At 37.0% G+C, this 27,665-nt stretch overlaps 1 protein-coding gene across 1 annotated transcript in view; it reads left to right on the plus strand.

The window, feature by feature from the left end:
* The window catches only part of PKHD1L1 (PKHD1 like 1), a 133,752-nt gene that overhangs the window by 61,915 nt on the left and 44,172 nt on the right, over positions 1 to 27,665 (plus strand). Inside the window, exons 35-53 of the mRNA XM_054590401.1 lie at positions 68 to 256; positions 1,049 to 1,219; positions 1,760 to 1,986; positions 2,727 to 3,711; positions 5,286 to 5,534; positions 6,227 to 6,376; positions 7,175 to 7,349; positions 8,301 to 8,457; positions 8,882 to 9,038; positions 10,259 to 10,338; positions 10,813 to 10,942; positions 11,903 to 12,032; positions 14,015 to 14,256; positions 15,880 to 16,016; positions 18,865 to 19,894; positions 21,109 to 21,300; positions 25,652 to 25,803; positions 26,748 to 26,907; positions 27,453 to 27,624. Of these exons, the coding sequence (XP_054446376.1) occupies positions 68 to 256; positions 1,049 to 1,219; positions 1,760 to 1,986; positions 2,727 to 3,711; positions 5,286 to 5,534; positions 6,227 to 6,376; positions 7,175 to 7,349; positions 8,301 to 8,457; positions 8,882 to 9,038; positions 10,259 to 10,338; positions 10,813 to 10,942; positions 11,903 to 12,032; positions 14,015 to 14,256; positions 15,880 to 16,016; positions 18,865 to 19,894; positions 21,109 to 21,300; positions 25,652 to 25,803; positions 26,748 to 26,907; positions 27,453 to 27,624 (4,885 nt within the window). The remainder of the gene's footprint in view (positions 1 to 67; positions 257 to 1,048; positions 1,220 to 1,759; positions 1,987 to 2,726; positions 3,712 to 5,285; positions 5,535 to 6,226; positions 6,377 to 7,174; positions 7,350 to 8,300; positions 8,458 to 8,881; positions 9,039 to 10,258; positions 10,339 to 10,812; positions 10,943 to 11,902; positions 12,033 to 14,014; positions 14,257 to 15,879; positions 16,017 to 18,864; positions 19,895 to 21,108; positions 21,301 to 25,651; positions 25,804 to 26,747; positions 26,908 to 27,452; positions 27,625 to 27,665) is intronic.

A 27,665-nucleotide genomic window follows, 5' to 3' on the forward strand; every position in this document is an offset into this window, starting at 1 on the left:
AAAGATACTTAGTACGACTTTTTACTCCTTTTTTTCTTATAAAATGTGACTCAACTTTTGCTCCCAGTACATGGATTAGGTTACGCCTGGTCACCATCAGTCTTAAATGTATCTGTGGGAGACACAGTGTCGTGGCACTGGCGAGCACACCCCTCCCTTAGGGGAATAGGGTACAGAGTTTTCTCTGTCTCCAGTCCTGGGAGCGTGATTTACGATGGCAAAGGGTTTACCAATGGAAGAGAAAAATCTGCATCAGGTATGTTTCCACTTTGTTCAGTTTTGCCTCATGTTTCTTTTTTCTAGATACAATAAAAAGCTATTTTGTTGAGGTTTGAAATACACTTGTGTAAATAATATATACAAATACATAAAATTATTTAGCTGGCATTTTATTGCTGTAGTAAACATTCACAAATGTATAAGATATTATAAGTGAATGTAAGCATGGTATTTTATACATTGGTGATGAGTTTCTGATATCAAAAGTATCTTATTCATTCTGGAATAATAAACCAATTGAAGAAACTATATAGAAACATGCAAAATACAAAGAAAATTGGAATGTGTTTTATAATCATACCAGTCTGCTAGCAAGTAATGAAATTCTGTTGGTTGGAATCAGCTTTAAAATCAGTCTTTATTATAGGATAACTCTGCAAAGGGTGTCTTTTAGACTGCTTGTTTTATTCTGTACATGTAGCAGTTTGAAACTTTTTACTCATGAACACAAACTAAGTATTATTTGTTTATTATTAATTTCATGTGGAGTTGTTCTTTAAAATTTGGTAAGTTATACCAGATTTGACATGGTTTCCTAGAAAAGTTAATGCTGGATCTTGTCTTCCAGGAATGTAATTTCATTGTACAACATGGGGTTTTTTATAGTCAGTGGGTCATCTCCTTACTTCTTACTTTCTGTTGAAATATAACATGTATGAAAAATATGAAACCTATCCTCTACATGTGCATTTGAATGATGATTTCAAATTTCTTTTCAAAGATGCATTCAGTGCTTATACTTATAACGTACAATCTTATGTTATGGCAGGTTCATTTTCTTACCAATTTACTTCACCTGGAATCCATTATTATAGCAGTGGGTATGTTGATGACGCTCACTCCATTTTTCTACAAGGAGTCATTAACGTTTTACCAGCTGAAACAAGGCACATTCCCCTGCACCTGTTTGTGGGTAGCACCGAAGCCACGTATACCCAAGGTAAGGGAGTTAAAGATGGAAACCCTATTGTTCCGGTGACCCAGGTATATTTGACCTTTCTGGAGTAGGAGGCAGATAACTGGGTCCAATCCTGCTTCTGTTTCTTACTAGCCACATGACCTTGAAAAGGTCTGGACTATTCTGAGGCTAGAATTTATTAAAATAAGAATCATATTAATGTTGTCCTGCCAGTCTCCCAGAATCTTTATGTGCCTCAAATAAGATATAATATTAAAAAAATTCTGATATTCAGTACATGCCTGAAAATATATTAAAATGTGAGATGATATTTTCCCCATGGGATCTGGCCTGAGAAAAAAATGAAAATAAGCTAATTTTATATTCACTCTTTACCACATCATCTTTGTCCAGGTCTTTGTTTTAACTTTGTGCTGCCTGGGGCCCCTGTTATATTTAAGAGAAAAAAAAAGGTTTACAGAATATAAAACCACCATGGTCAAAATAAAGAATGATGCAGTCTGAAAACGGTCCTCCTTTTAGAATATTATCCATGCCTTACAGACAGTTCTTTGCCTGAAGGAGGGCCTGTGAGTGTGCACTTGGGAAGCTCTGCCGAAGGCTGCCCAGCGACAGCGCCCCTGTGTGGCCTGAACAATACCAGGGTTAAAAATTCAGACGGCTTCCTCTTTGAGCTTTCCAGCTGTTTTTCCCCATCTATAAGCAACATTAGGCCATCTACTGGAACAGTAAATGACTTGATCACGATTACTGGGCACGGCTTCAGTAATCTCACGTGTGCTAACAAGGTAAGACTGTAAAGATCTCATTTTTACACCCATATAGTCAATAAAAGGAAGGCATTTTGTCCATAACCTCATAACTAAATTTCTAACAGCATTATTGTGATATAACTCACATATCATATAATTCGCCCATTTCAAGTGCGCAACTCCGTAGCTTTTAGTATCTTCACAAGCATGCATCTATCACTCTAGTCAATTTTAGAACATTTAGTTACCCCCAAAGGAACCCTATGACCCTTAGACATTTTCCCAATCCCTCCATACCTCCCTGCCCTAAAAACCATAAATCTCCTTACTGTCTCTGTGGATTTGCCTATTCTGGGCATTTCTTATAAATATAATGATAAAATATGTCATTTGTGACCAGCTTTATTAACTAAGCCTATTGTTTTCAAGGCTCATCCAGTTGTACCATATCTACGAGCTTCCTTTCTTTTTTATGACTGACTAATATTCCATTGTGTTGCACACACATTTTATTTATCCATTCATCAGTTAATGGACATTTGGGTTGTATTTACCTTTTTGATATTATGAATAATGTAGCAATGAACATTTATGGACAATCATAATTTAATTTTAAGATTAATGCAAGATATGCCTCTATCAGCCCCCAAATCAACTTTATGTATAAAAATTTGCACTTGAGTAATCTTTTTAAAAAATTAGTTGCTGATAATACAAAATTTAAGTTTATAGTAGAGAAATGTATTGACCTATTTTCATATTTATTTTACTTTCAGGTTGCAATCGGTAGCTACCCCTGTGTGGTAGAAGAAAGTAGTATCAGTTCCATTGTATGTCATATTGACCCTCAAAACTCAATGGATGTTGGCATCAGGGAAATTGTCACTCTAACAGTTTACAACCTGGGCAGTGCTATCAACACCCAGTCCAGTGACTTCAATAGGCGATTTGCACTTTTGCCAAACATCGATGTGGTGTTGCCAAATGCAGGATCAACTACAGGAATGACCAAAGTGACCTTAAAAGGCTCCGGGTTCTCAGCTTCTTCTGCCGCTGCAGAGGTCTTCATGGGCGGTTTTCCATGTAAAGTTCTATCAGTGAATTACACAGCCATTGAATGTGAGACATCTCCTGCTCCCCACCAGCTCGTGGCAGTAGAGCTTCTAATCCATGGAGTGCCTGCCCAATGTCAGGGGAACTGCAGCTTTTCATACTCAGAAAACATTGCTGCTTTTATAACAAGAATCTCCCCAAATTCTATCAGAGGCTCTGTAAAAGCTCTTATTGAAGGAGAAGGTTTTGGCACGATCTTGGAAGACATTGCTGTTTTCATCGGAAACCAACGGCTCAGAGTGATAGATGTTAATGAGAATAACATCACTATTCTTGTGACTCCTCTCCCAGCTGGGCTTCATCCTCTCAGGGTCATAGTGGGAAGTAAGGGCTTGGCTCAGGGAAACCTGAGTGTTCACAGCCCAGCAGTAGCATCCGTCACACCGACTTCTGGAAGCATTGGTGGTGGAACGACTCTGGTGATCAACGGAAATGGCTTCCACCCAGGCAACACCACAGTCAGTATTGGGGATGAACCTTGTCAGATTATTTCTGTCAACTCCAGCGAAGTCTACTGTCGCACCCCAGCAGGGACCGCTGGAATGGTCAGTGTGAAAATCTTTGTTAATGAAGTCGCTTATCCACCTCTGTCATTTATGTATGCTTTGGAGGACACTCCACTCCTCAGAGATATTGTTCCAAGGACAGGTACTTTTCATTGTTTTATTATCTTGATATATTATTGGTAATACTTATTAGGATAGAATTGGCATAATATTTATAAATGATTATCAAGATATATTTTTATTTTTTAAATATTTTCTCTTTTTTCTTTAAATTTATTGGGGTGACATTGGTTAATAGGGTTATATAGGTTTCAAGTGTATGTCCCTTTGATACATGATCTAAACACATGTGCCCACTCCAGATTTTTGGGCAATCCCATTTAAACAAGTTAACTCATGGGAGGGATTCAAAGTCAGTGTAGTCTCTAGTTTGTGATTATCTTTCTGCACATTCTGGGGATAAAATTTTTAGTCAAATTCCAACTGCTGTTTCGAAACAAAATCCCCATTAACTTGACCAAAATTTCAAAATGAAGGAGAAATAGATGGATGTCTATGAATTAAAATTGGTAATTAACTGATGTCATTAATGTTGGTTGATATGGCACAGGAAACAGCTGTGAAGATTCCCAAGCAGTTGATTTTACTGACATAAAGATTTGTTTCATAATACCTTGTTACCATGAAATTACAGTTGATTATTTTTTTGATTCTTTGTTATATAATTTTATTTTTTCTTAATGACATCATTCTCTTTTAAATTTAATTGATCATATTGTTTTGCACCTTCTTTTTTTATAGGTTATAATCAGAAAGCAACTTATTTTTGTCTCCCATTTTCCCTCACATTTTTGTGTTCTTCTTTTTTTTCTACTTATAAGTGAAACCTAATCAACCAAACAAACAAGCAAGCAAAAATATAACCAGAGACATTGAAATAAAGAACAAACTCACAGTAACCAGAGGGGATGGGGGAGGGGAGAGGGGAATAATGGGGGAAAGAAGGAGAAGGGTCATCAAGGAACATGTATAAAGGATCATAGGACTGAGGATGGGAATAAGGGGTGGGTGGGTGGGGGAGAGGTAGTGGAGGGGAAATGGAGACAACTGTACGTGAACAACAATAAAAAAAAATTTAATACAAAAAAAAAAGAAACTACAATTGATTATTAACAACAGGATCCTTTGAAAGAGGTAATTGGTTCATTCAGTTAGAAAAAGAATATAAAATAAAGATTTACTTAATTATTTAGGATGACTTCATCCTCAAAGAACTTCTATTAACAGGGAAGTACCAAAAACAAAAACAAAAACAAAACAGTAAGCCCATTCCTAAAACATACCTCTCCACCCCCAGCTCATACATTCATACTTCCTAACTCTAGGTCTATCTTCTCTTGTACTTTCTCCTCCACCAATAATAGTAAGTTAACTACTGAGTTAACTTACAATTCAGTAAGTTCTTCTCTTAGTAGTAAGTTAACTACTGAGTTAACTTACAACTCAGTAGTATGGACAGAAAGCCTGGAAAGTAATGAAATTTGTCATAACTTACAGTTAATAACCCATGTATATGATACAAAATGTTTTGTTAATATTTATATTAGTTTTTTAAGTACTGTATATTATTGTTTATATAAATAAATAGGTATATCTTAAATGCATGTGTAAATTTTAGGATTTAGATATATTTATATTGTTTACTTTTTTTAAAAGGTCCACCAGGAACCAAAATTCAAATCACTGGATCTAATTTTGGCATTGATATCTTGGAAATTTCAGTGATGATAAATAACATTCAGTGTAATGTGACCATGGTCAATGACAGTGTATTGCAATGCATCGTTGGATATCATGCTGGGGGCACATTTCCTGTTACGATGCATCATGAGAAGAAAGGCTCTGCTCTGTCCACAGTTGTATTTGAGTTCCCACTCATCATTCAAAATATTCACCCAAGCCAAGGTAGTCATGAGTGTGCAGGAACCTACAAATGTTTTATATTGTTTCAGGAAGCACTCATCTTATTTAGGGAAAAGAATTCTTCAAACACTGCTAAAATTTGTAGTTCTTTTAACACATTAAGTTATTTTTATGTATCAAATAAATAAGCATGCAAGGGCATTAATTAAACATTTCAAAATATCAGTTTAATGCCTATATTTTTCTTAGTGCTATAAAATTTATTTAAAAGTTAACCCTACTTAAAAAGACCAAGTTATGTGGAAATTTATTTTAAAATCATGTTTAGACATCGCAAGCCTGTAATAGCCTACATAAATATTTTTTATTTGGAAATTATTTTAGTTGTTTAAAATCTTGAGAAAGTATAAATAATGTATTCTTAATTAAAATAGTAATTTTATATTCATGTTTTTACTACTCTGAAATTCTTTGTGTTAATCTCTTTTAGAAAAATTTACTTCCTAGGAGTTTAAATAAATGATGAGATGTGACATTTACTCAGTAAAGATTTAAAACATGACAATAGAGATTCTAATGCATTGATATACTATAATATAATACAAACATAATTTCACTAACAAGAATCTTTTCATTAATGTCAGTTCTAGTACAGATTTTAAAATAAACTTAAATATAACATGGAAAAGGTTCTCTTTTAATCAGCTTTGTTTTTCCTTTTTATACCTCACCAGGGAGCTTCGGTGGCGGTCAGATCATGACTGTGACAGGCACCGGGTTTGATCCACAAAATTCCAACATACTGGTGTGTGGCTCTGAATGTGCTGTTGATAGGCTTCAAACTAACCACACGACATTATTATGTAAAACCCCACCTAATAATGGTAAGTGATCAGAAAAATGAATGGCAGTTTTTGAGAAAGGGTTAATTTTATAAAGATCAGAGTCTGCATTTCTTTTTTCAGGTTTTTGTGTTCTTTGGGGCAGTTGAATTGCCTTTATAACTCTCCTTATTTTAAGCAATTTCTTCGGAATTTTTTTTGATGTTTATATGTGTTTCACAGTTGATAACTTTTGTGTTAATTGAATTCTTTGTAATCAATTGTAGTATTTCTTTGTCCTATAAACTCGTGGTTCTTAGTTTATTAGGTTTGCCAAATGGAGAAGACCATCTTAGTTCCTGCTGGAGTATTAGATTTGCCTTGCAGATAGGATGTGTAATGGGTGTGAGTGTGAACTCTGGTAGTGCAATGCCAAGAGACAAAACCAAGCTGTGTCTTTGGGCTGGTTACTCAACCTCACTGTGCCTCAGTTTCTTCATCTATAAAGTGAGAATAGTACCTTAGTTTATAAGACTGTTGTGAGGTTTAATAAGTAAATGTACATAAAATGAATAATATACAATGTGTAGTCAATAATATTCAATAATAGTCAATAATATTGTAACTATGCACGGTGCCAGGTGCACACTGGAAATGTCGGAGCAACGCTTTGTAAAGTATATAATTGTCTAACCACTATATTGTAGTACACCTGAAATTAATACAAAATAATATCGATGTAAACTCTAATTGAAAAATAAAATTTAAATTTAAAATATGATGAAAAGAAAATGTTTGGGGATTTTGGAATGAACAGAGCATGATGGCAGAAGTGTACTCAATGCCACCTTCTTCTCATAGGCAGGGGACCGGAGCAAGCCTGTGAAGTGAGTGTGATCAATGGGAAGGATCTGTCACAGTCCCCAATTCCTTTCAACTACACTATGTCACTGACTCCGCTCATCACCAGAATATCTCCGAAGAGAGGCAGCACAGCCGGGGGCACCAGACTTACAGCCATGGGATCAGGCTTCAGGTACTCTCTTCACATGCACCTATATCAGTGCCTATTTCCAGACTCAAGCCATAATGCCAGCCTTCTTGGATGCCAGGACAGTCCTTAAAGGTAGTCATGTAGCGTGTACCCACCTGCTCCAAAGTCACGCTTGAGGCACTTAATAGTACTAATAGCTAACATTTACTGAGTATTTAATCTGTGCCAGGCACCTTCTACCCCACTGAAACTTCCTGCCTCATTAAGCAGTTTATCCCACTTTATGGTTAAGAGACTACGATTACAGAGATTAAATAACTTGCCTCAATTCCTAGTAATATCACAAGTATAGATCACCTTCTTGTTATTCTCTCCCCAATATCTCATCTCCAGTCATGATCTGCTTTATTGGGTCATTGAAACATCTCTTCATGCATCAGGACCATTTTGTTGTAATGGGCAAGATTCCTTTTTCCTAAAAATATTCATTATGTAGCTCAAATATATGTACTGTTTCATCATTTAAGTGAATAAGGGTGACGTTAAATGCCAGCTCATTCAAATCATAGAAGGAACTTTAACCCTGAAATACTTAATAATTACCTTGGACTTGCATATTTACATGGAGGTTAAGTTCTCAAGTCTGTGAGTGTGGTGCAAATGTCACATAGACAAAATGATGCCTAAAAGTCTCTTACACAGGGATCCATTTGAAGATCAACATAGAATCTCTCAATAAATTGAACCCAGGCAGTTTTTTTCCAACACTAGAATACCTTCTGGTTTGTGTAGTTACATTTCCTGGCCTCTATTTTTCTGTTTCCTTTTTTTTTTTTCTGAACAAATATGTTGAAGCTTTACTACTGAAAAACATGTCAGTCTGTACTTTGATGAATCATAAGGTAAGATGATTTGTTTTGCCATGATGCATATGTGACCCAGAAATTTGAGAAAAATCATCACTATTTTGTCCCCCGCCCTTTTTCTTTACAGTGAAAACATGCAGGATGTTCTCATCACCATAGCTGAAGCCAAATGTGATGTTGAGTATTCCAACACGACATATATCATCTGCCTGACAAACGCCCACAGTCCTTCAGGGTGGGCTCCAGTGCACGTCACCATCAGAGACATCGGCATGGCCAAACAGGTGAGGGTGCCACTGGGTGTGGCAACCACAGCAATAGAAAGCTAGTCTAGGGGAGGTGACGTGATAGGTAAAGAACTTTTTACTTTTTTAATGTCTCCAAAAAATAACGGAGCTATGACTATAATAAATTTAAGGCAGGTTATTATTATTTTTGCTTATTACTAAATTTCTATTTTAGATATTTAATTATTTAATTTCATGGTGGAGTAATTAGTAATGGATTTTTCCCTTAATTATTTTTTTTTGGATTTTTCCCTTAATTATTACTGTGAAACAAACCCACTGGCAGCTAGAAAATGTTGAAAGTAGGCTCTACTTACTATTCATGAAAATGTTTATTGTTTTCAATTTCTTATTTTTTCAGAAATTGAGTGAAGAATTCTGATAAAACCTCTTCACTTAAGTTTCTCATGTTCTGTTACAGGATAGCGCTGGCTTCCTGTATGTGGACGTGTGGTCCTCTGGCTTCTCATGGGGAGGGGAGTCTCCTCCGGAGGAAGGGTCACTGGTTGTCATTACAAAAGGACAGACGATTTTGCTGGATCAAAATACCCCTATTCTGAAAATGTTGCTTATTCAGGGTAAATGTCTGAAAATCTGTCTGTTAGACGCTGCCTGTGGAATATTTCTGTCAAGTTAATTTAATCAAAGCTCCTTATTATAAACATCTAGAGTTGGATCATGTTTTGAGTATGGAGTATAATACTGAGTTCTTTAAATTGAGTGTTACAGGCCATTTGTGGTGTGAAATTATTTAGTATATTGCAACCAGAATGTTTTAATGAAATACAGTAGAAAATATCAAAGTATATTGCATTCATAGGAGTGAGAATCTTTTAAAGCTAAATGTTATTTCATGAAACATTTGTTTCACTAACTGTGCGTGCATGTGTGCATGCCTGTATCCTTGCCGTGGATCACAACAATTAAAAGCTCTTTCCCATAGAGATAAACACTGGTAGTGGATCCCAGGCAGTGTACAATCATAGAAATTTATATTAAATGAGTCCCCCGGCTCCCCTTGGTTGCCAGGTTGTGACTCTCACCTATGCCTTTGACCTGCTTTCATTGTTACCTGGAGTTCTTTCTGCCTCTTGATACTCTGTTTTAGCCATAGAAAACTAAATAACCAGACTGTTATGATTGCATGTAAAAGAAGCAATCTTTGGCAAAAGTAAAATCCTCTGGGCTTTGGTGTATATATTTTGACATGTGGTTTTAGCTGCTCAAAGACCTTTGTATTTTGTTTTTGTTTTAACTTTTGGGATAATAGCGGTGCTTCAGTTATTTGAAGTTATTAACTATTGGACCCTTGGACAAGTTTTCCTGATCACAAACTTGCATCATTCTTATAAAAAATATAGCACAGTACTAACTTTAGTAATACTAGTCAGGCTATAGCTGTTGCTAGTGCAAATCAGAGGATAGAAGTTCAGAGTTAATGTTGGCATTTATAATAGTTGCTATAAAAAAGCGCTTTTCTTTCATTTTAATTGTTTTGAGTCTTAATTTATATTCTGTGTCCCTATGTCTATAGAACTATAATTTATATGGCTGACTGTTTAATAGCATTTAAAATAACCAACAGTCAAGAGGAAATCTGCCTGGGGATTTGATTTTCTACCACTTCCTGGGTTTTGTCTGAAGTTTTTATATTTTATGTTGCCAAAGAGCTGAAGTGAAGTAACATGCATAGTGGTAGCAGATAAGAATAAAAAATTAAATCTTAATATATAACTGAATAAATAGTTCTTAATGTTAATTTTCTTTATGATATATTTCAAAATCGTATGGCTCCTAGGTGGAACTCTAATATTTGATGAAGCTGACATTGAACTGCAGGCAGAAAATATTCTAATAACAGACGGAGGCGTTCTTCAGGTACATGCAGGCAAACATGAGACCTATTCCTTGGTAACCTTTCTCTATTTCTTTTTAAAAATATTATGTGCAAAATAGTTAATTATATCAAATTCTCACAAGTTTATTTTTGCATAAGTCTCTGTCATTGGTGTAAACTTCTTTTTCTGTGGAAAGTTTTCCAGAGTATTCTTGCTCTTTTGTTGAGAAGATAATTGCGTATTACAATGCAGCAGAATTTAAAATAGAGTAGGGAAAAAAAAAACTTTGCTCTGAGATGTGGCTAAAATCAATCAAGTTACTTTCCAAAGGCTTGGCACAGTGCATTTGGCTGAGTGGAAAATTTAACATTTATCTTTTGGAAGGAAGATACTGACAGCTGAACAATCAATTCTTGAAAGAAAAGGAAGAAAAGGAAAACATTACATTTGAGTGATTAGAGTTGTGGCTCTTGAGTTTTAACTTTCTGAATGATGCTCATGAAATGCCTTGCAGATTGGGACAGAAGCATCCCCATTTCAACACCAGGCGGTCATTACCTTGCACGGGCACCTGCGGTCCCCCGAGCTCCCGGTATACGGTGCCAAAACGCTGGCCGTCCGCGAGGGTGTCCTGGATCTGCATGGTACAGGCCTAAAGGGCTCAGGGAATTGTCTGGGGAGACTGGGCGGGGACCCGAGATAACCAGGCTGATAACTTTCTCTAAGTGAAAACTGGCCAAGCTTCTCTTGCCTTTATACATTTCCTTTTTACTTCTTTTTATCTCTTCCCTCCCTTATCTGGGCCGGGCCAGGCCAGCCCTGCCTAGGATCAAGATTCACAGGCATGGTCACTCTTGGGAAAAACCCTTCTGGGCCTTTTTCATATCCTTTCTAAGTGCGCCCTTATTACCTTCTGCCTAATTCAGCATGCACCGCAGTTTATACTGATTGTTTATGGCCTCTTCCTGAAATATAACTATAAATTTATAGTTATACTTTTATATACCTATATTCTGGAAAATTATGAGCAAATAACAGGGATTTTGATCATGTTTGAGGTATTAACTTATTTAAAGGAAGCATGGCATGTTCCTTTTTATATTGAAGTCTTCTATATTGCAAAATCTGCTTATATAAATTTAGGATATATAAACATGATACCCACTATGATCATGAACATCCTGCATTGTGTTAAATACATACACTAATGGAATTTTCAGGAATTTACACAATTGATTTCTCTCTAGATTATCAATTTAAGCAATTCCAGTCAACAATGACAAAGTTAACATGCCTCTGTCTGTTTTACCAATAGTATCATACCACATTTATGTTGAGTTTGTATAAAGAAGATGGTTATAAATGGAATATATTGGTGCTGAAGGATGCTTTTTAAATTTATAGACCCACATTTATTATTACAACCCTGATGGTTATTTCTATAAAGCAAGCATTCTGCACCTGTCTTTTGTGAGAAAGGTATGAAATGCTAAGGTAAAATGAAACTTCCTCAAATTGATCCAGGAAAAGATTAAAATGCATAAAACTCTCAATAACCAAGAAAATACACCTTTAGAAATACTTGGTTTGTATGTTGGCTTCAGGTCTTCCTGTCCCTGTGGTCTGGACCCGTTTGGCTCATACTGCGCAGGCAGGGGAAAGGACTTTGATTTTACAGGAAGCAGTAACCTGGAAACCAGGAGATAAGATTGTGATAGCAAGCACAGGACACAGGTATGATGTGTTCTGGGACTGATAATTCAGATTTGAAAACAGAGAATTTTTTGTGCGTAAAAGAGGGATGATTCGGAAGGTCCACAACTATTTCATTTAAATTTGAAACCTCTAATAACAAAACATGAACAGCCAAATAAGTATTTGCCAAATGTTAACACTGTGTTGATTACCAGTGTCATTTTCATTGATTGATTCAATTTACAATAAGAAAAATTATTAATTTGAACCTATAAAATAAACACACAGAGTCCTCACTTAATGTCCTCGATAGGTTCTGTGGCTTTAAGCAAAACAGTGTATAACGACATTGAATTTTACCATAGGCTAATTGATATAAATAAGAGTTCGATTCCTGTGAAATCTTAGCAATATTTTAACAAAACAACATTGAATGAAATCACATTATTCAAGGACCTGCTGTACTAATAAAATACTTTGGCTTGGTTGTTTTTTATGGTTAGGTTCCCATGTAAGGTTTTGTTTGAAAAAAGCATTCTACTATTAAAAGTCATTTGAAAACTTCAGACTTAGAGCATTAGCCAAGTACGTTAATGCATGCAAAAAATGTCAATGCCCCTTTGTTTGGAGTCACCAAAGAATGGGGTTGAAAGCAGCAAGTGACCTCTTTGTTATCTTATAGCAATGGTTCCCAGGGACTAAACTTGTTAGGAACGAATGAATAAAAGGGAAGTAATCATTATAGGACAAGTGGTGATTAATTAACATGACCTTTTAGGTGTCTGACATTTTATAATCGAAACTGCTTATTACCCTCCATTTCTATTTAATTATGTATTTTAGCAAATAAGAAGTGAAAGGAAGAAAAGTGAGATAGCTAACTATCTTACACCAGAATACTGGTGGGGAGAGGGAGCCAAGAGGACCTTTATTTTTGCTTAATCGTTCAAATTATGGGTTAACGACGGCAGAACAGGGTATCAGGGAGCAAATAGTAGTTTATGACAAGAAACGACTAAATGATATTAAGGTCGTGACTCAATCTAGAATTAAAATTTAAGATGGCATTTTGAGTTCGCCATTTTCCAAGTTAAAAATAGACTTGCAGATGTTAGGAAGAGTTAAATACATACTTAGCTTTCTAAGTGACAATCTTTTTTCCTGCCCTTGGAAGAAACTTTAATTACATAATGGCAAAATGAAAGAGCAGCAAATTGGCAGGGCTTACTAATAGAATAGAATGTCCTCATTTATAGCTTTTCTGTATGAAAATTAAGAGTAGGTTTAGTATTTAATGCAGAAATATTGTTTTAAAAAAACAAGAATTAAGTAGTTTCCCACCAAACCTAATTCATTGTTCGTTATTTCACTGATAAATCCTATTTGAGAGTTTATAAAGCAATTGGTTAAGAAAACTACTTCAAATCTAACTCCCAACAATACCACTTATTATGCTTGTGGCCATATTATTTCATTTCTCTGGGCCTCAGTGAAATTGGAATGCTATTAGTATCTGTCTTGTAATTACTGTAAGAATAAAACAAGTTATTATAAACAATGCACTTAGAGAAGAACTTGGCTCAAAGTAAGTGTTATGTAAGTGTTAGCTATTATCACAAAGGAAAGAAAGGTATATTTAGGTGCATATAACATGTAAAAATGCTTTTTAGAAAGAAATCTCTGTATCATCTTGATCCAAGGAAATTCAACGAAGTCCAGCCTACCCTTTGCATTCTGCTTGTGGGATGTTCTAAATGAATAGATCTTTTGAATACAGTTTAACAGAAATTAGTGAAATTCTATGAACAAGTGTAGCAATTGGAAAATATTTCATTGACAGGCACCTGCAAAATTTATTTAGTTGCTCTAAAAAAATAAAATACTGTCTTCAAATTTCAGAACATTGTATGACAAAAAAATTTTGTTTCATGAAGTGTTCTAAATAGCACAAAACTAATACATCAAAACAATATTATGTGAATGTATATTAATTTTGAAAATCTCTTTTAAAATTTGTACAGACACAGTCAAAGAGAGAATGAAAAACGGACCATCGCATCTGTGTCTGCCGATGGCATAACCATAACGCTAACTGACCCGCTGAATTACACACACTTAGGAATCACTGTCACCCTTCCTGATGGAACTCTGTTCGAAGCAAGGGCAGAAGTTGGAATTCTCACAAGAAACATTTTAATAAGAGGATCCAATAATGTGGAGTGGAATAACAAAATTCCAGCGTGTCCTGATGGCTTTGACACAGGTAATTTTAGCTGCACTAGTGTGCCCGCTTAAAAATGTTTTTAGACAATGCAAACATACCCCCTGGGGACAAAATCACCTCCAGTTGTGAACTTCTGGGTGAAGCGATGTTCCATAATAAATATGCCCCAGACCTCAGTGATTTAAAATGAGAAAGATTTATTTCTCATTAATGCTCCATGTCCAATATGGGTCAATGGTGGTGGGTGGGTGATGGTCTGCTAATTGTAATTATTCCAGGACCTAGGCTGATGGACGCTCCATCTCAGCATGGGCATCTGTGATCTCTGAGACAGGGGACAAGACAGCTGGAGGGTTGAGCATCATCAACTTTGGTCCTGAAGAACAGGTGTCGCCGCTGCTTGGGCGCCGTTAGTCAGAACTGATTATGCTGTGCTAACCTTTAAGGAAGTGAGTTAGAGCAAAGCCCAGTACCCCCAGAGGTGGGAGAGAACTGGATATGATGTTTAAGGTTCTCTTGTAAGAGAAACTTGATGTTTACCACAGTATGCAGCACAATGTATTTTACGAGTCTTTTAAAAATATTTTATATCATCACTAAGAGCATCACAAACCTATAAGCAGTTGAAAAATAACAAACAGAGCTTAAATATAGCTTTTTCTTCAATGGGAAGTACAAAAGAAGGTAAAACTCATTGGATTTTGATGTCAAATGACCTACATTCTAATTCTAATTGTCAACCAAGGGAAAGTTCAGACTGCAGTAAAGAATCAGAAACATTTATTTGTGCAAAAGGATTGTCATCAAGAGACACAGATTCAGACAGGATCCCAGACTGCACTCTGAGAACAGAGAGAGGGTTTAGAAAGGCAAACACCACAAAATGTAATTCTTTCATAAATGAAATGTACAAATTGCTAGCTAGATTAAAGGTTAGTTCCAATATGCAAATAGAGCAAAAACCACAAAGGATGAGTTCAAGTCCGCATGTGTCCACGCAGCAGTTGTTCCTGGGTGTTATGGCTCAGCCTTGAGCCAAGTTTAGGAACTTCATAGCAGCCCCAAGAACTGAGCCACAAGGTAGGCACAGGCCTCCCAGGTCCCGCTTCCTTAATAGCCTCCTGACTATTTTATGGGACTCTCGTGGAGATGCTTATTCCATTCTGCTTTATTCCCGTCATCAGTTCATCTGCACCAAGTCTCAAAATACCCATTAAATCTGGTTTCATCCTGTTTAAAATAAGAATACTTCCTGTTCTGCTTACTTACTGCAGTTATAAGAATTAAGTGAGATAATGCATGTCTAGTGCTACCCAAGTATAAGACTGCTAATTAAGTTAATCCCCAAGTCTTGGGGAAAAGCTTCAGAGATAATAAGACATAATACCATTATCAGTATGCATTCAACCATACAAACGTTTATTTAGCATCTTTGAAAAGTACAGTACTAAGTACTTTATGGAATGCAAAGGTGAACAAGACAAAAGACAAGGCACTTACCTTTCATACTGTCTAGAGGAGGAGATGATGTGAATGCAAATAATTTTGTTCCAGAATGAGATTAAAATGTTATATGAATAAAAATATATAATTATGAGGGGAAAAAAATCTTTATATAATTAGAGGGTTTTGGCATGGTTTTTCTTTTCTTTTCTTTTTTAGGTGAATTTGCTACACAGACATGTCTCCAGGGAAAGTTTGGAGAAGAAATAGGAAGTGATCAGTTTGGAGGCTGCATTATGTTTCATGCTCCTGCACCTGGTGCTAACATGGTAACTGGAAGAATAGAGTATGTAGAGGTAAGAGGCATTATTATTAAATCACAGTGGTTTGCCTGAAGTTATCCATACAATGAATGTGTACTAAGTTCCTGCTGTATGCCAGGTGCTAGTTATAACTGGGTAGAGGAGACACTGTTTTAATACACCTTATTATTCACCCATTTAATCATGCCAAAATTTAGTTTCTCTATTTTTCTTGTATTTCACATTAAATTCATCAGTAAGTTCTATGCACTCTGCCCACAAAATAATGCACTCTGAATCCACTGTCTTTTTCTACCACCTCCCACTGATCCCTAATCCAAGCCACTGTCACCTCTCACCTGGACTACTATGATTTTCTCCTAACTGGTCTCCCTCCTTCCACCCTTGCTTCAGTAGCATCTCCACACCACAATCAAAGTAAAAATTTAAGGGTATAGATCAGATCTTGTTATATCCTGTTCAAAACCCTTCAGCGTCTCCAGAGTACACATAAAACTAAAAGTCTGAGTCCTTCCCATAAGACCCATGTGGTCCGTCCCCAAGAAGGCCTCTGACTTGATCTCCTATGACTCTACCCTGGCTCATGCCATGCAAACTACTGAGGCCTCCTGGTGTCCCGTGGCCACGTTGATTGCATTCTGGTCTCCAGTTCCTTGCCTTGCTCTTCATTCTGCTTGAAATGCTTCTCCACCGAATACTTGCACATCTCACACTCATTCATTCACCTCTCTTTGCCAATGTTTTCTCTTCAGAGAGAACGTTCCTCAACGTCTTCATTTGAGATGGCTGCCCGAACCCCTGCTTTCCTTTGTTTACTCATAACTCCCAACATTACATCTACTTTTTTTTCCCCTGATTTATCCCTTTAAGATATAACTCAGTTAGTTGACAGATTTTTATCTTATTGGTTTTCTGCTGATTCCTCTGTAGCTTGGAACACTGCTTGGCATATAGCATATTCTCAACTGATTATATTTGGACAAATGTTATAAGTACATTAATAAACTTGCAAGTTATCCCCAAGAGATTAGGAGCTCCTCTGTATTTTATTTATGTTCAGTCTATGTAGTCAAGGTTTAGCATAGATGTTTTTTTATCATGCTTTCAGTAAAAGAGAGGAAGGAAGGAAAGAAAAGAAGGAAGGGAAGGATAGGAAAACCCAAAAATCCATTAAACTGGGTGCACTTAGACTGCAAACAAACCATTGAGGGTGATAGAGTCAACACCTGCATTAGTGAAACTCCCCTCCTCCTAGGATATGTTACCTGTGACACCTGAGATATAGACTGAGGAGGTTGCCAGGGTTAACCTGTATATTAAATATTAGTAATGGTTAATTTTGGATGAAGAATAGAAATAGGTGCCCTTGTATTTTATTCCCAGACCTCCTGGGATTGTATTTTACACAGACACACTTGGACACACACACACTCATACACACTGGCATCCACTATATTAGACTATTAGATTGTAGACTTATTGAAAGAAAGTACAGCAAAGTGGTTAATAAAAGCAGCAAACCTAGAAACAGACCAACTTAATTTTAAATGAGCTTTATGACCATGAACAAGATCCTTAGCCTTTCTAAACTTCAGTTTCTTTGACCGTAAAATGAAGTTAATGGTAAGTAACTATGTTACGGGAGAAACTCGCAGAAACTCCATTCTTCTTACTGATGGAGTAAAGAATTATAGGTCAGCAAGCTTACTAGCATGCAAGCCAAGTTTATTAATACTAAGTTCTAATAGGAAAGCAAAAGCTAAGGCAGCTAGAGCAAGGGTGGCTGGAGACCGGATGGGCAGCACCCAAGAGGCCAGAGGCCAGAATGCTAGAAGCCAGATTGCCAAGAGAGTGGCCAGAGGCAGCTGGCCTAGGGCCCCGAGACCCCCTTGCAAAAAAAGCCAAGAAGCCAAGAGACCGAGTTCTTCGTTCTAAGGACTTGCGTAGTTGGTGGGGCGAGGGTGAAGAAGTTACATTTTGATTGGCAGGTAATGGTCCTAGCCTTCGCCCGGGAAGATGTGACCACCCAAATGTAGGTATGGTGGGGTCAGTTAGTCTGAATCCTTATCTTGCTTTAGATTCTATTTGCTCATTTTGCGTATGTGACAGGAGGCAGGCAGTTAACCAAAGTTGTTTTATGGTTTTCTTTTTGGGCACTATAGTCCCCCTCCCCTTCTCCCTCCAGCCCTTGGGATGAATACACAGTCTCAAGGTGTACACCTTTTCCCAGCTAGTAGAGGTGATACGCACTGATTTTCAAGGGCTCCCCGCCTCCTCTACGATCTTGTTCTTCAGAATGGCTGGCAACCTTATCGAACCAGACTCAGAATTACTGGGTCAATGCTCAGCCATGTCTTCTTTTGCTTTTAGCCGCCTGTGTTAAGTTCTTTGTTAGACTGCAATGGTGAGAGCCCTGCCTTTATTTCCCCTCTGACCACTCCTTCCACTGTAGCAACTACTTCATGGTAAGGACTCTGATCATGAACATAAGACACTTAGTACAATATCAGGCACATGCTAAGCATTCGAGAAGTGTTTCTTCTTATTATATAAGAATAAAAGAAGTCTTTTAAGAGGTCTTATTTTGCTAAACATCAAAAGTTTCATAATAGACTGAGGTGAAAAGCAGAACAATTAAAGATGGCTTTTGTTCATTCATTAATTCATTGGTATCAAGTATGGGTTGTTATATAATGAATAAAACAAGGTGGGTTGGAAACCAAGTATTTTCTAATGGCAAACATGAATACTATGGGAGATATAAATGTATTAACAATAATTAATATGAAGTTGGAGATTATTTTTAAACAAGAAAATATGAGCTAGGTCAACTTGGCGTTTATGTGGATCACTAAATAGTCATGATTTCTGGGCGCGACAGGTATTCCATGCTGGCCAGGCGTTTCGGCTGGGGAGATACCCGATACATTGGCACCTGCTGGGAGATTTACAGTTTAAATCTTATGTAAAAGGCTGTGCAATTCACCAGACCTATAACAGAGCTGTTACTATCCATAACACACATCACCTTCTGGTTGAGAGGAATATTATATATGATATCAAGGGAGGAGCATTTTTTATAGAAGACGGTATTGAACACGGCAATATCCTGCAGTATAACCTGGCCGTATTCGTGCGGCAAAGTACAAGTCTTCTGAATGATGATGTGACCCCAGCTGCATTTTGGGTGACCAACCCCAACAACACCATTCGGCACAATGCAGCTGCTGGGGGCACTCACTTTGGCTTTTGGTACAGAATGAACAACCACCCTGATGGGCCATCTTTTGATCGAAACATTTGCCAAAAAAGAATTCCTCTTGGAGAATTCTTTAACAACACTGTCCATTCTCAAGGTTGGTTTGGAATATGGATATTTGAAGAGTATTTCCCCATGGAAACAGGATCTTGTACTTCTACAGTGCCAGTGCCTGCAATATTTAATTCACTTACCACTTGGAATTGTCAAAAAGGAGCTGAATGGGTCAATGGAGGTGCCCTTCAGTTCCATAACTTTGTGATGGTAAATAATTATGAGTCTGGAATTGAGACCAAGAGGATCTTGGCTGCTTATGTTGGAGGATGGGGTGAAACCAATGGAGCAGTGATTAAAAATGCCAAAATAGTTGGTCATCTTGATGAACTGGGAATGGGGTCTGCATTTTGTACAGCGAGAGGCCTGGTTCTCCCATATAGTGAAGGCTTGACTGTATCTTCCGTGCACTTTATGAACTTCGACCGCCCCAACTGTGTGGCTTTGGGAGTGACATCCATCACTGGAGTTTGTAATGAGAGATGCGGAGGCTGGAGTGCAAAATTTGTTGACATCCAGTATTTTCAGACACCAAACAAGGCTGGCTTTCGATGGGAACATGAAGTAGTACTGATTGATGTTGATGGTTCACTTACAGGTAACTTATGATTTCTTATAAAATACATTGGAAATATATTTGTTTAACACAAGGCTGAATTGTCAAAGCAGACTCACCTGAATCACAAATTTTAGTCTGTACCAATGTGTCCTAAAGACTTAAGGATATGGGTTAACACTAGGCATAGATGAGATGTTCTCTTCTGGAAGAGCTCCAAACTATCAGATACGCCTCCAAATATGTCCTTTCTTTCCCTGAATTTGCACCTTGGTTTTGAATTTACAACAAATTTTTAGCAACATTTATGGAAATATTGATCAGTTAGTTACACAGATGAGAAACTTTACATGCCTACCTAAATTGTTCAGTCAGCCATGGCCCATAAATGTATAAATTCCAGGTTTACTTACATAAGCAAAGTCGATAAACTGGATATATCCTCATCAAGTACTTTAAAGGGAAGTAAGTTATAGAACTGATGTTAACCTTTTCTTTTCCAATCTAAATTATGAATTTGGAATTAATTTAAGAAATATGTTAACTAATAACATTGCTAGTTCAGAGTATGGCATATTTTTAAAATATTCATAGTTTCTAGAACTGAGTGTCTCTATAAACTTTTAATGATAAAAACCTGTCTAAATAAGAAAGCAAGGGTGTGTATGTGAGAGAGAGATTCTGCACAGTCCTTTAGAAGAGAGGGAAAATTGACAAATAAACCTACAGACATTAACAATTTAGCTTTGAAAGACTTCGAAGGATAGAACATTCATCTAGATGGAATCAAACAGAAGAATGAAACAGACAGAATTCTCAGCTATATTTGTTGACTCCTGTCTCCTGTTCTAAAGGTGGCTTTAAGAGGGAGAACAGTTGGATGGTTCTAATAGATAAAGCTTTGTGTAACTTTTATTTGTTTATTTATTTTAACTTAGATTTTAATGTTAGTTGGCAGTCGATCATCTAAGAGCACAGGCTCTATGGCACACTGCTAAGTTTGACTTCTTGGCCAACTTACGTATCCCACTTCCTGCCCCCTTCTGGCTCTCATGGGTGCTTCGGATCGCGTGTTTCGGTTACATCACAATTAACTCCCTGGCCAAAGAGTCCACTGCAAAGCCTCTGTATGAGGTCTCCTGGCCCCAAGACTTTGAGATTTTATTAGTAGAACAATACCGTGATGTGGGAGACAGTTTGGTTCTTCAGTTTTAAAACAAAAAGTAGGAAACATGCTGATTCTATGCATTTCCTAGGTCACAAAGGACACACTGTCATTCCGCACAGCTCACTGCTGGACCCTTCGCACTGCACTCAGGAAGCCGAGTGGAGCATCGGGTTCCCTGGGTCTGTCTGTGACGCCTCTGTCAGCTTCCACCGTTTAGCATTCAACAAGCCGTCTCCAGCATCTCTGCTTGAAAAAGATGTGGTTCTCTCAGACTCTTTTGGTAAATGGGATAGAACAATTTAAACCACTAATTCAAATATTTTCCTAATCATCTTCTTAAGTTGTCACTGTTGAGAACATTGGGAAAAGCATAACATTTACATGTCAGAAGCCAGGCAGGAAACTTTTACACTCAAAATGGGTGTGTGAAGAGTGTCAAATAAGTGCATGGGACTGTATGATATTCTACTGATTAAGGAACCTCCAGCTGATACTATGACACAGAGAAGGAAAGTTGACATAGCTGTTGGAACAAGACAGTATAAATATATCATTGTTTCTGGACTAAAGGCAAATGCTTTTGATTATCTCTGCTGATTGAAGTGGGGCGTGTGAGTGTTTTTGCTTGGTCAAGAGCTACATACCAGGTGCCAGGGACTGTTGATTTACTGACTTGTTTCAGGAAAGATACAGTACCTGGAACATGGAATGTGTTTGATACCGTTATCTTGACTAGACTGAATTAATTTATTGTCATTATTAATAATTCACCTGGCATTTGTACCAAGTTAAATGAGAATGTGATAGGAATCCTGGTCTTTGCACCTCTCAGATCTTTCACTGTGGCATTAATATCTGCATCTTCCCCTGAAAGATTTGGAATTGCTTTTATTTTAAGTGAGGGGCTAGGGAGGCATGGTCCCTGCAGTGTACACTCAGGCCTTCCAACCAGTCTTTCCCTCACACCATCAGTTAGGAAACCAATGTGGGAATTCTTTCAGTTAAATATTTCTATTCTCATTGACTGGGTTAGGTCCACATATATTTCTCTTTATTTTTCTATCTATTCATTCACCCTTCATCTGTCTAGAAGTTATTAGTTAAAATATCTATCAACAATGAATCCATTCTCACATACACTGTTCTGATGGACTGCAGATTGTGGGAAATAAGAAATGCATTGAAGAATCTAAGGTTGGCTAAACAAGTAATTACCAAATATGGTTTTCTACATTTTCTGCATAAATCTAAATGACGTAGCTTCTTGAAGACACTATATAAAACTATAATCATTAACATATAACAAGGAACCATATGTATACAAAGAGATTTTATCAACAGAATCCAAATGCACTTATTTCTCCTGTTATAGCGTCAACTTTAACCATTCTTCTTCAGTATATTACATATACTTTCATAATGTTACTTAAAAATACTACCAGCATTTCCGCATTTAATGATATTTACAAGGTGGAAAATTGCAATTTGAAACTAAAATCATGCATCTCAATATATCACAAATGAGTTTTGAAAATGTGTAGCATTATTATACCAGTCACATTATAGCTGCTAAAATTAGCTGTATCAAATCTGTCAGGACATTCTGGAATTTTGTTATTCTACTCCATGTTATCAGACTGTCTTATCAGAATGTTTCTAGTAAGAATTACAACTTCTGCCCTTCAAATAGAGTTCTATACCTGTTCTCACTACACATTCTGGAGCTGGAGAAACAACCCTGAGATGGGCAGTGGCCCCATTGTACTCGTGAGACTGAGCAAAGATGAAGTCTGTCACCTGGCCTGCATACACTTCCCCTCTGGCTGGTAGACCGTGTTAGCATGGTGGCATTTAGGGTGTCTGAGCATCAGTGCCAGCCTGGATAGTTTCCTCTCTTTAGTGTGCAGGAGCCTGGTAAGTGGCCGCAGGTTCCTCCCACTCATGGGTTCAGGGAGAATGGTGATCCCAGTCTGCAAATTGGTCTGGATCCAGGAAATAAGTAAAAAGCAGCAAATTTCCACTTGGGTAACTTAAGCTAGATGTTGGTCCCCGAGACATTTATAATTTTTCTTCCTGTGTATGCCAAACATCATCGTAGTATGATACCCACTTATCTCATTTTAGGAGCCCCAAGATCAATCAGCTATCACCAGAGATTCTTGCAGATCAAAGGACTCTGGTTATTCCTCTGGCCACTAGTTATTGTGTTAATTAAATCTCCTGCTATATCTGATGGTTACGTTTCTTTTCCTGCCATTTTTGGATCCCGTCTTTCTTACTGAGATCAGGGAACCCGGTTGCCTTACAGCATCCTTCACCAACACCTCCAGCATCCAGAGAACAGCCACTATGGAGCTCTTCAAAGGGTTCATAGGAGAAGGGTGCTGAGACCATCCCAGGCCCGAAGAGATGAGGGGAAGGAGCCGTTACATGAGCTGAGAGACAGAGGGAGTTGTGTGAAGCCTGACAGGTGTGCCCTTTGGCTGTGCGATGCAGGAGAACCTCTACTTCCCCACAGGGAGCATCAGGAAGTGCCTTGATTTTACCTTCCTCCTTCCCTTGTTTCTTCATATCCAGGGAGGATAGTGGACAGCGGGCCTGCAGGGACTGGAGAAAATTGCAGACTGGAGAAAATGTCATGCTAGGCAATTTGCTTTATAATGTGGCATTTAAAAAAAAAGTCACTTTTCAATAGGCAAGACTGACTAATTTTATTTTATCTTCATTGAAGTAAAAAAAACTGATTTACTACTAAAAATTACAAACAAAAAAATATCATGTGCTCTGATTTTACATGTATACTAAATGAATCAAAAGTTCAACAAGTTTACTAGCTCAGTGGAACATGATGTTTGGCATAACTTTACATATATTTTAATATATCTTCATCAAAGCATCTCACACATGATGATGTATCTTTATGTAAATATATGTATGAAGTTAGACCAGATGGCCAATTAATTTTAGTACTCTTTATGATACTATTTTTTTTAAATCATCTTTAAAGAATTTATGTTTCAGTCCAGAATGTTTAAAATCAACATGCTGAAAAAGATTGTAGCAAAAAAATTTAAGAAAAACATAAATAACTTCAAAGATGAAAGTTAGTTTTACTTATGAAACTGCATTATCCAGAAATGTAGGGTTAGAATATAATCCCATGAACCAGCAAACTCAGAATTTGATTCTGGCAAATATAGAAGCAAATCCTAGAGATTTCAGATGAGTTTAATTGGCTCTTATATAAATCAGCTATTGTTTCACCACAGACCAACCCCAAACAATAGCTTAAACCTACAATCATTTATTTTCACTCACACGTCTGAGGGCTGGGGGTTGGTTGATCTGAGCTGGGCTCATTTGGGAGGATCTACTTCAAGGAGGGGATCCAGTGGGCTTTGCCTCTCCCCAAGGGTTGAATTCAGGTTGCTCCCTGTGTGCTCACTGCAGGGCTCAGGCTGAAGGGAGAGTGCGTACCTGGGGGAACCTCTTCCCATTGCCAGGGCACAGGCTCAAGCCAGCAAACCCCATTTAACAAACACTTTCAAACCTCTGAGTGTCTGTTCATTCTGCTAATATCCTGTGGGCCAAAGAAGCCACCCAGCATCAGCAAGGCAGGAAGCCTGCTCTGCCATCAAGGAGGGGAGAGGAATGGATATTTGCTGAATGATCCAGATGATCATACTTCTTCTAGAACATTGCAGTCTTTTGAAACAGTGTTTTAGTGTGGTCATAGCCCTTTCAAAACCAACGCCACTTCATAAACCTAAGAATTACTGAATTTGTTCCCTCTTGATGAAAACTAATGTGTCCCCAAAATAGAAGAGATGACAGTTTATTTTATAATCTTGCTTCTAGATTCTTCCTTTTAATTTTGTAAGGAAAGAGGTTACAAATTTAACATAAAAATTAATCAGAGAGGAAAGGGAGAGAAAAAATAGAATATAAGCAATTAATCACAGATCTTTTCTTTATACTGTAAGATATATTTTCAGATTTTATACTGAAAATGTCAGGCATTCTCTTATGACCAAAACATAACTAAATTATGTAGTTTTTCCTATAACAGTAGTTCATGTTCCAAGTTTGTCACTCTCAAAATTCAGGGTAACATGGCCAGTGTTTGTAGTAGGTCTAGATGAGACTTTGTCCCTTAAGAGTTCTAAATCAAACTTTTCACTTGCATTTAGTGTGCACATTTTGATTAACTCAACAAATACAAGCAAATCTAATAATCAGAACTTATGTTTGCATACATTGCAAATCCATGATTCTGAAGAATTCATAAGAGTAGAAACAGAATTATATTTTAAATCAATGCTATTTAAAGAATTGAATTAATATACTTAAGCATTTCTGCATTGTAGTCATAATCATTATGTTTCATTTTTTTTCCCTAAGGAATAAAGACTCCATCTCAATTCAAAATTCCAAGTGAGAAAGCACTTTATGTTTTAATTAAGTGTCGTATTAAACATTAACATTTAGAACATAAATATGAAATGCTATACTGGGCTCTTTAGAGACTTCCATAGACTAGACCAATATTTTACATCTGCATCTGTCCATAAAAGAGGAGTTTCCTACAGATAGAGATTACTATTACATGTTTGTTTTGTGTTCTCCTACAGGCACAAGCATTGTTCCCTTTCAGAAGAAACGACTGACTCATATGTCTGGGTGGATGGCCCTGATTCCAAATGCAAAGCACATTAACTGGTATTTTAAAGGTGTGGATCACATAACCAACATTTCATACACATCAACATTCTATGGATTTAAGGTAAACAAAGAACTATAAAACTTATCTTCTAATAATTGAGATTGAACATTACTCAGCCACAGGTACAGTCTCGTCCTTACACCAGTTGTTTGGCCCAGAATGCCCTTGCCTCTCACACTGACCTGTTAAAGCCCCGCACACACGCCATGGCCTACCGTAAATCTGAGACAAGCCAAAACAAGGATGCTTGTTCAAGACTCAGCAGTAAGCCATCTTCTTCCCATATCCCCGTAGTAGTAAACGTGTGCTCTGTTGTTATTACCATGGTTTACAACTAACACTTACTGAGTGTTTATGACGTTTCAGGAACCCAGTAAGGGCTTTATTATTTGTTTCATTAAATATAGCAAACACTGAAAATTATAGAAAATAGGCCAAGTCCTGTTGTGCCCATCACCCACCTCTATCCGAATCTAACATTCTGTGAATATATACTTTTGATTTTTAAAAAGAAAGAAACGTTTTCGATGAAGTGGACGTTCCCTGTATGGTTTATGGCTTGCCCCGATTGGTTCCTCACTCTCCGCCTCTAACGGACACCAGTATTCTGAGTTGGGTGTCGGGTGTCTTCACCTCCTCCATCCATATTCTCACACTACATATGTGAAGCCAAAAACAAAACAAAAAACAAAACTCTAGCACTGGTGCATTGTTTTAAGTGTTTTCAAACATTATAGAAATAAAATATTTTCCTAAATATATACATGTGTGTTGAGATTTATATATATTTATGTAAATATATAGAGACTTTTATTGCCTTAGTGATGGAGCATTATTGCTGTACACATATAAAATGTTAATAAACAAAATATAAATGCAAGATGAAAAAAACTGAAGCCAAAACTTGTCTTAATAGATGGGCTAATTCTGTGTCATCAAAATGAATATATATTATGCAGGATATTCAGATTTAAGATAATTAGCTGTCTTGTAAACTTTTATAGGAAGAAGACTATGTCATCATATCACATAATTTCACTCAAAATCCTGATATGTTTAATGTTATTGATATGAGGAATGGTTCTTCAAATCCCTTGAATTGGAATACTAGCAAGAATGGAGACTGGCATCTTGAACCAAACACTAGTACTCTCTATTACTTGGGTATGTATTCATTAGGCAAAAGTGGCTCTTTTTTCTAATGCTTTGTCTAAAGGAGGAAAAAAATTGCTTAATGGGCAAATGTGTTATACAGTTCCCTATATATAGCAGAATTCAAAAAACACTTGCTGAATGAAATGACTGGAGATGAAACTCATGCTGGAAATCACCTTGAGTTGAATTAAAAACTTGCATTTTATGTTTGGAGATGACACACACATTTTTACTTTAAATGTGGTCCCAAAATTTATTGCACAAAATCAGTGGAAACTGTCATATATTTTGTTTTCATTTTTATTGTTTAATTATTTGTGGAAAAATATTTTAAAATAAATTTTAAATTATAAAATACTCTTTTTCCCCCCAAGATATTTTGATTATGTGCTTCTCAGTAAGACATGCATTTGGTCAACTTCTCTTTATGTATTCTATGCACTTGAATTATACCAAGTTACTATCTAAAGAATATATTCAAATTGCCGTGATTTTGTTTACACTTGAGTGCCTTGGTCATCATGTTCATTTACGCTGCTTTACTTGACTTTCAGTGTCAGGGAGGAATGACCTTTCGCAAAGCCAGCCCATTTCTGGGACCTTGGACCCTGAGGTGAAAGACGTTGTTATTAATTTCCAGGCGTACTGCTGCATTCTCCAGGACTGCTTCCCTGTGCACCACCCATCAAGAAACCCAGTTCCCAGGAAGCGACCAGCCACATACAAGTACATAGACCTTTTGTTTGTTGCTACCTTCAGTGGCACTT

The sequence above is a fragment of the Pteronotus mesoamericanus genome, unplaced genomic scaffold (assembly GCF_021234165.1).
Source record: "Pteronotus mesoamericanus isolate MK-2021 breed Mesoamerican mustached bat unplaced genomic scaffold, CSHL_Meso_final scaffold_174, whole genome shotgun sequence".
NCBI lineage: Eukaryota > Metazoa > Chordata > Mammalia > Chiroptera > Mormoopidae > Pteronotus > Pteronotus mesoamericanus.